At 44.9% G+C, this 9,041-nt stretch overlaps 1 protein-coding gene and 1 pseudogene across 1 annotated transcript; one reads left to right on the top strand and one right to left on the bottom strand.

Annotated features, from left to right (window-relative positions):
• Nucleotides 1–88: 88 nt before the first annotated feature.
• On the bottom strand, nucleotides 89–2,819 carry LOC148007867 (uncharacterized). The gene is made up of 3 exons (XM_087604117.1): nucleotides 2,720–2,819; nucleotides 1,840–2,223; nucleotides 89–625 (listed from the first exon to the last, which is right to left on the bottom strand). The coding sequence occupies exons 1-3, from the start codon at nucleotides 2,817–2,819 to the stop codon at nucleotides 579–581; spliced, it is 531 nt and encodes a 176-aa protein (XP_087460243.1). The 3' UTR covers nucleotides 89–578.
• Nucleotides 2,820–7,187: 4,368 nt separating this feature from the next.
• LOC134485207 (glyceraldehyde-3-phosphate dehydrogenase-like) lies at nucleotides 7,188–8,202 on the top strand (annotated as a pseudogene).
• The last annotated feature ends 839 nt before the right edge of the window (nucleotides 8,203–9,041 follow it).

The following is a 9,041-nucleotide window of genomic DNA, read 5'->3' as shown; positions in this document are numbered from 1 at the left end:
CATGATTTATTTAACCATTTTTCTGTTTGGAACTTTACGACACCCCAAAATCTTGCTATTATTTTAAAAGAACAACACAAAAGGCATCTTTGTATATACACTCAGTTTTTCATAGTTTTATTTTTTAAATAGTTTATTTTTAATTAATAATTAACACACAGGATTAGATGTATTGTGCCAGTTTCAGACAAAATTTATTTTGTTGAATCGCCTCATCTCTCTTGTCCCCCCATGCCCTCACCCATCACTGTACCTTATTCACACCCTCCCTTTCCACATTCATCTCCCCTTTGCTCTCCCTCCGCTTCTGCAACACTTCCTTTCCCTCCTTGTGCACTCTTTTTGGATTTCAGAGGCCACAATCATGGAATTCACTCCAATTTATATACAGACAGACAGACTTTATAAGCTGGGATCCACATGAGAGATGTGCTGTCTGTCTAAATCTGGAGGGTTTTGTTTGTTTGTTTGTTTTGTTTTTTATCTAATTCCCATCTTCATTCTTTTTCCCGGCATTACATGATTCCTTTTCCCTTTGCAGCAGAATAAATTCCATTTATATATGTGGCACATTTTCCTTATCCATTCATCTGTTGGCTCCCTCTAGGCTGGCTCCATTCCTTTGCTATTGTGAAAAGAGCACCAGTAAACGTTGATGTATGGGTATCTCTGTGGTAGAATAGAATATATATTATGTATATATAATATAGTCACATACACAGAAGTATATCTGGGTCATAGGGAAGTTCTGTTTTTTAATTTTTTGGAAACATATACTAATTTACATAATGGCTGTACTAGGTTACATTACCGCCAACAGGGACTAATACTTCCTCTTTCCTTACATCCTGAACAGCACCTGTTTTCTCTTTTCTTTATCGTAGTAATTGTCACTGGGGTGAGATGGAATCCAAAACAGAGTGTGGCTTCAATTCTCATTCCCCTCGTAACTAAGAATGCTGAACACCTTTGTAATCCTTGGTGTCCATTTGTGGTTCTGCTTTTGCAAACCTTATCTCCCATTCACTGACCGATTTATTGGTTGGCCACTTTGGAGTTGAATTATTGTGGTTCTTTATATATTCTAGATGCCAAGCCCCTGTCTGAGGCATAGCTGGCAAAGACATTCATTCCACACTCTGCAGGCTGAGTTGAAAAATGTTCACTCTGCCCTGAATTCTGTGGACAAAGGGAGCAGCTTCTCTGCCAGGCATTCCAGAGCCCCGTCTCCACTCCCCACTCCCACCCCCACCCCCTACCCTAGCCTTTTACCACATCTGGGATGCTCCACCTCTGGAATCCCTGCCTCCAATTTCTCCTCTCAGTAATTTTCCAGCACTTTTCACACACTAGCCTGTAATTAGAGACTTGGGATCCCTATGGCTTCCCAAGTCTTAAAGCTGTCAGTGAAAAGGCAGGGTCCATAGAAGAGGGCCAGAGTCAACCAGGTTAAAGGGAGGGGGAGGTCTATGGTAGCCACAAAGGTGCTGGAGGCAGAGCAGAGTCAGCTAAGGTGTGAGCAGTCAAGGGGCTCCACCAGTATCTTGCTGAAGAGTCAGCATTTCTTGGGGGGCTGTTAAGCCCTAGAGTTCCTGCACAAAGGGCCACTAGAGGCTGAGTGGGCATAAAGGGGTCTCCTGCAGATGGGCTGAAGCTGGGTTTGCATAAACTTTAAACTACTTGCAAGGACATTTACTTGGAGGTGGTCTTGGGATCATATGAGATTTAGGTTAGGAAAGCACCTGCCCTCAACACCTCAACACCTATCACTGACATCAGTAAGCAAAGCTGTCCACTGAGTGAGTTACAGTGGACAGACCAGGGATGTGGATGGCTCACCCGTGTCTTGGCAGAACTGGTTCATGGCCTGCAGGTCGATGATGTAGGGGGCAAGCTGGCTGTCCATCTGGCCAGCACCACGTTGCGCCCCCCGGCGCAAGGACCAGCGCACACTGCCTTGAAATAGTGGCTCACAGCAGGGCTGTAAGGACGCCCGGAGGCCATGTTCTTTCAGCCATTCCCACACCACTAGGGTCCAGGGCTGAGGTCTGGAACATGCAGAGCCCTGGTCCCGGCTCTGCACACCCGGCCTCTGGAGCCACCGCCTCCCCGGAAGCCTCAGCCGCGGCCTAACCAGGAGTCCGCATCCACTTAGGTACCGGGACCCGGACCCCGGGGCCGCCCGCCTCCGACTGAGCGCCGCCCGGCTCCGCACCGCCGCAGCTCGGTCAGCAGGTTCAGGCAAAGGCCCGGCCCTACGTATTCGCCATCCCGCCTTGCAAACCCACCCGGGGAGCGCAACCCGACCGCGACGCTACACCCCCCCTCGCACCAGTTGCGCCTTGGGCTTGGCTGGTGACCGCGTGGATCGCGCCCCACGGTCACGCCCTCTGCCCTCTCTCCGCAAGGAGCAAGGCGACCGCGTTGGCACAGCTCCCGGTCCCTGCTGCCAGTGGCTGCCAGAAGTCGCCCCTCCCTGGCAGAGCGCCAAAGTGAGCTCCCGCCCGCGGAGTTTCTCTGGTCCCCTGGTGCAGAGAGCACGCGCGCCCTTCTGGTCCCAGCGGCCACCGCCGCGACCCAAGTTTGCAGCTACTAACTTTCTGTCTGTTTCTTTTCAGCGCAGCGCCGGCAGTATCCGCGGCCCGGGTTCCTACAAGCGTGTCTCACCAGGGCTTTTGCCCGCACTGACAAACCCACACTGACGCACACGCACACGTACAGCCCCACTCCTTCTTCTTCTGGCCGCCTATTACCTCATCCAGGCCTGAATCCTGGAGGTGTGTCAAATATGCAAAGCCACGCCCCCCGTCAGCTTGCATCAGCTCCCTAGAGCTTTCATGCTCTCTGCTGGTCAAATGCCACACAGCTGTAACCACTGAGAGTCAATGCCAAGGGATACAAGTGTTTATGGTATAACCTTTATGCTGTCCATGCAGAAATCAGAGCAGGACGAAATGTACTACCTGTTTGAAAGCCAATACGAAACAAAGAAATAGACCCCTATATTTGATGTTGTCTAATATGTGTACATGCACAAAATAGGTTTAAGTAGACCTACCCCCAGAATTGATTATTATGAAAAGCCTAGTGCCAGGTGTGAGTTACCTCTTTAAAGCTGCCCACAAAACCCCCCCAAAGCATTACAGGCTATTCCACATCTCTTGGTTACTGTTCAGAACTTGATAAGAACTTGATACAGTTGTCCCAGTTAGGGCTGAGAACTCTGTTTTATTCTCAACACTTTGACCAAGTATGAGTCTCTGCGTTGATTAATACCCACTTTTTAAAAGAAGCTTCTGCCTAGGTCTATGGGCATAAACATAAATATTTAAAAGGAAGTCTGAGCAGAAGACGGTTTAGGAAATAGCAGCGACATCTTCTACCCTAGGATCTAGGACCTCCCCAACCATTGATTTGGAGCCAGTTTTCTAGTCTGATTGTGCTGTTTCTCCTTTTTACCCAATAATGTACTCAACATCTAGTCTCTATCTCCTCATATCCATTGTCGTTGTCCTCATCGTTGTCGTCGTCATCATCATCATCATCATCATCATCATCATCATCATTGTGTGTATATGGAGGGGAGGACAATTTTGTAGTCAGTTCTCCTTTATCATTATGAGGGTCCTGGGCATTGAACTCAGGCTATTTGGTGTGTGGCAAGCCAGTGAGCCATTTTGTGAATCCTATTATAGGTATACTTTATTTTAGTGTTCCTCTTAGGGGTGTCATGATATGTCTTGAGCTTTTAATAATATGAACATGCTGTATGTTAATAATAGTGATGTTTAGTGTTTTCCTATGTGAGTACTTGATTTCTGCGTCTTCTTTGTGAAATGTTTGTTCATGTGTTTGGATACTTTTTAAATATAGTGAGAACATTAAAAATTATCCTCCATGAAAACCTTTGGATACTTGACTTGAAAATATCTTCTCTCAAGCTGGGGCCTCATCACCCTTAACAGGGTTTTGCTTTTCACAACTTTCTGACTTCCATTTTCTGTATTAAATGTAAGAATTTCTTGACCACCTCAGATTTGATGACTTTTCTGTTTTCCTTATAAGGCTTATGATTTTACAATTTATATGTAGATCTATAATACGTTTTAAATTAATTATCTCGTGAAAAATGATCTGTCCCTCCCTCCCTCCCTGCCTTTTCCCTCTGTTGAGATTTTGAGGACTTATCATTATAGTGTGATTTATGGAAAATTTTTGTCTGAATTTCTTTGGTATCTTTGTCAAAGTCATCTGGAAATATTCCTGTGAATCTATCCATTTTCAATTTCTCTACTCAATTCTATTGATATATGTGTTCACCTCCTCTCGGTAGCATATACTGTTGACTCACAAACAAAACTAAAGTACGCTGGGCTCACGTGCTTTTTATAAAATCAATAATGAACTAAATCACTCATTCATCAGTTACAGCAAGTTTCTGTGGCTGTTGCTCAAGGACTTTTAAAGGAGATACATGGACAAACCTGTATTCTGCAAAGAGCCTTTCCCTTCCTTTTTAATCCTCATGTTATTTATTTCTTGTATTACATCAGCTAGGACTTCTAGTATTGAATTGGAGTGGTGACAGTAAACATCATTGCCTCTTGTTTGATCTTGGCAGGAATGCACTTAGGTCTCCTACCATTGCATATCAAAATGGGCATAGGGTTTTTGAAATTCTTTATCATCCTGGGAATTTAAGTTCTATTTCTAGTTTGCTGACAGTGCTTGTGACACTGTTTAATTTTGCCAATGGCTTTTCTGTATACAGTGATTTGATCACATGACTTTATCTCAGTTGCATCTCTCTGACGCTGTCCATTCCCTTTATCCTGAATTTCTCCTGTGTTGGCATCTTCTATGGTGTCATGACCCAAATCTCTCTTCCTTGGCTGTCTGAGACCTTGTCTGCCATGCTTTCCTCAAGTGGATAAAACTGTCAGTGAGCCATCAGATATGGTCAAAAAAGTAACAGGAAAGGCTCAGATACAGCATTTGAATGGGAGCCACATTCCTGTCCTCCTTACTGACCCAAAATCTATCAAGTAGCATCCATCTTTCCTAGTAAGGTGTGGAAGACTTGATAACGTCCCTTTACCATCTAGGATAAAGATCCTAGGATAACTCTGGTGTTCATATATCCTGATTATCCTTGGGTTTGATCGCTTTCCATATGAAATGCCTGTGTTCCAGGGGCTCTGATGTGTTCTATTTAGTGAATTCAGAGTGAAAAACTTGACACTGCCTTCAGCAAGTCTCTCATGTTTTTGTTTGTTTGCTTGGTTTGTTTTTGGTTAAGTCAATAACACTAAATCTATGCAGGCTAAACTCTTGAATGAAGGACATATTTAAATGACATACTTTCTTTTCTATTTTTTTTTTTTTCGGAGCTCGGGACCAAACCCAGGGCCTTGCGCTTGCTAGGAAAGCGCTCTGCCACTGAGCTAAATCCCCAACCCCAATGACATACTTTCTTTGCTATTAAATATCAGTTGAGTCATCGCCCAAAGAGGATGCCAAGAGAAGAAAATCTCCTGTCTGTTTTGACACAGGATATTGGCTGCCTGTTTGGGAAGAATGTACCTGTCACCTCCATCCAATAGGTGGCAATGTTGTGTTAGGAAATGTTCTCTAAGCAGGCTTGCAGATGTGAGTCTCTCACCACACACAGCTGGGCTTTCCCACTCTCCTTAACAGACTTAGACTTTGCTAGCCTACACACAGGCCCAGAAGGCAATCTGCATTTCCAAGTGGAGCAGATGTCAAACAAGAGGTTCCATTCTACATTAAGTACTGAATCCACCCAAATGATCCTATTCTTTGAACTCTCTTTATTTTCCTTCCCCATCAAAAATATCACCTAAGCTACATTGGTTTGATGTTATTGCTTCCTTCCCACTGACAGAATCAAAATGAAAAACAGAGGCTTTTACCATATGCTCCCGCTTAGCAAACCAGGAAATCAGAGACTCTGCTAAGGGACAGCTAGAGTAGAGAAGTACAACAGTGGGGAGATAGAGGAAATTTTATTGTCAGCACTTTTTTCTCTCCAATCACAATGCTACAGAATACCCTGGTTCAGGTGTCTGCTTGTATCATGCTTCCTCCCACTGGTTCTGTCAAACTGACCAGACTTTGGTCTTGTTTGACGTTCTTCTCCATGTTGGAAAGTGAGGGATACTGTGACTTAGTTGAATCAATCAAAATAATAATGTTGAGCCCCTCTCTGAATTCCTCCCGACATGGGTATACGATTTTGCATGACCTCCAGAACACCTCTGGGATAGAAATCTCTCAGAGGTATGCTTTATCTTTCTCTTCCCAAAAGCAGCTAAGGATGAGGTGGACAAAGAGTGGGTTCAGAGTTAGAAAAAAATCACCTACATGATTCTATCTTCAGTTTTGGATTAACTAGTTTGCATTAATTCTAATTTCTAATGATTTGGTTCACCCAAAGCTATGTACCACAGAAGTCCCTTATTGCTGGCATGATTAATTTCCATGCTGGTAAGGCATGTATGTATCCAGGAGCCGTAGCTACATCCCTTTTCTGCAAAGCCATGGGGCTTGCTTGCCCACTGTAACAGCCCATCCTTTCCTTCTCCTTTGCAGAGAATAACTTGAGTAACAGCAAAGAACCATTTGGATCGCTAGCTTCAACTTTACCTCATAATCAGACTTATTAGCCTATATAACAGTGGGGCCTTTTAATCCCCTTCCTTTGCCCACTGCATTTGTTTCTTGGTTGACAGAATCTGATCAGATCTCAGGGAATCCTCTCGGGTTCTGGAATGTACAGAGCTGAATGTCTAATGTAAAAGAGAGTCCTTGATAGGTTATATGTTGACAAGCTGGAGAGTTGGTTCCAGGGTTATGGGCATTTCTTCCAGACAACCTGAAGTTCAATTCCCAGACCAGCCATGGCAACTCACAACCCTCCAATTATAACTCCAAATTCCAGAGGATCTGATGCCTTCTTCTGGACTCCCCAGGCACCAGGCATACACCTAGTGTGTAGGCATACACAAAGACAAAACACCTATACATATAAAATAAAATAAATAAGTCTAAGATAATTCATTGCTTGAGAACTGAGGAGTTGGAACATGCCTCTTGGCTCTCTGCTCCTCCCTGTTCCAGGGACAGGGCCTCTTCTCGTGCAGTGCCAGCTTTGTCCTGTAGACAAGATGGTGAAGGTTGATGTGAACAGATTTGGCCAGGTTTGGCACCTAGTTACCAGGGCTGCCTTCTCCTCTGCATCTGGCAAAGTGGAGATTGTTGCCATCAACAACCCCTTCACTGACCTCAACTACATGGTCTACATGTTCCAGTATGACTCTACCCATGGCAAGTTCAATGACAGTCAAGACTGAGAATGGGGAGCTTGTCATCAAGGGGAAGCCCATCACCACCTTCCAGGAGTGAGATCCCGCTAACATCAAATGGGGTGATGGCTAGTGCTGAGTCTGTCATGGAGTCTACTAGTGTCTTCACCACCACGGAGAAGGCTGGTGCTCACTTGAAAGGTGGGGCCAAAAGGGTCATCATCTCTGCCCCTTCGCCCAATGCCCCCATGTTTGTGATGAGTGTGAACCACGAGAAATATGACCACTCACTCAAGATTGTCAGCAGTGCATCCTGCACCACCGACTGCTTAGCCCCCCTGGTCAAGGCCATCCATGACAACTTTGGCTCTGTGAAAGTGCTCATGTCCACAGTCTATGCCATCATTGCTACTCAGAAGACTATGGATGTCCACTCTGGAAAGCTGTGGTGTGATGGCTGTGGGGTAGCCCAGAACATCATCATTGCATCCACTGGTGCTGCCAAGGCTATAGGCAAGGTCATCCCAGATCCCAGAGCTGAATGGAAAGCTCACTGGTATGGCTTTCCACGTTCCTACCCACAATGTATCTGTTATGGATCTGACATGCTGCCTGAAGAAACCTGTCAAGTATGATGACATCAAGAAGGTGGTGAAGCAGGCATCTGAGGGCCCACTAAAGGGCATCCTGGGCTACACTGAGGACCAGGTTGTCTCCTTTGACTTCAACATCAACTCCCACTCTTCCACCTTTGATGCTGAGGCTGGCATTACTCTCAATGACAACTTTTGTAAAGCTCACTTCCTGGTATGACAATGAATATGGCTACAGCAACAGGGTGGTAGATCTCACGGCCTTCATGGACTCTAAGGAATAAGAAACCCTGGACCACCCACCCCACTCCAGCAAGGACACTGAGAGCAAGAAAAATGCCAACTGTTGCTGAGGAGTCCCCATCCCAACTCAGCCCCCAACACTGAGCGTCTCCCTCACAATTCCATCCCAGACCCCCATAATAACAGGAGGGGCCTCAGGAGCCCTCTCTACTCTCTTGAATACCATCAATAAAGTTCGATGCACCCATTAAAAAAAAAAAAAAGAACACGCCTCTCAGTAGAGAAGAGTGTAGCAGGCAAATCAATCCTGTGCACAAATGACAGGAAACATTACAAGAATTTGACTTGGGATGCTTACAAATTAATTTTAAGGAACAAATATGGAATTTTGTAGAAAGCACAGCTTAGAGTAAGCATTGGAGAAACAAGGATTGTTAACTATGCAGGCCTATTTTCTTCAGGGAAATGAATGCCTAATCACTTGTAATGCTGGAGTGAAACTGATCAACCTGGTGATCCTGTGCTAGTCCTATTAGGAGTAGCAGCCACCTGAACTTCCCCAAACCTTGAGAACTGTTTAGGCCCTAATCGTGGGCTTTGTTTCTCAGAAAATAGAATTCACCCTTATCAAAAAGGCCCCATGTATTTTGCACCCTCCATAGGGAGGATCCATCCTTAGGATGATTAAATCTTCTTCCTTTGCAGGCCCTAGCCCCAGGCACTATATGTATCCCAGTCAATATAACCTGTTCTTATGATAAAGGTCTTAGATACTTTTCTATAGTAGGGTATTTTGCAAGGAGAGTTCAATGAAACACCCATTTCTAAGGCTTTATTATGAGAACTGTCACATGGAAACTACTTTCCCAAAGTTCTTCTA

Source organism: Rattus norvegicus, chromosome 1, assembly GCF_021556685.1.
Source record: "Rattus norvegicus strain SHRSP/BbbUtx chromosome 1, alternate assembly SHRSP_T2T, whole genome shotgun sequence".
Taxonomy (NCBI): domain Eukaryota; kingdom Metazoa; phylum Chordata; class Mammalia; order Rodentia; family Muridae; genus Rattus; species Rattus norvegicus.
Note: the sequence above shows the minus strand (reverse complement) of the source record. Positions and strands in the feature narration are given on the sequence as shown.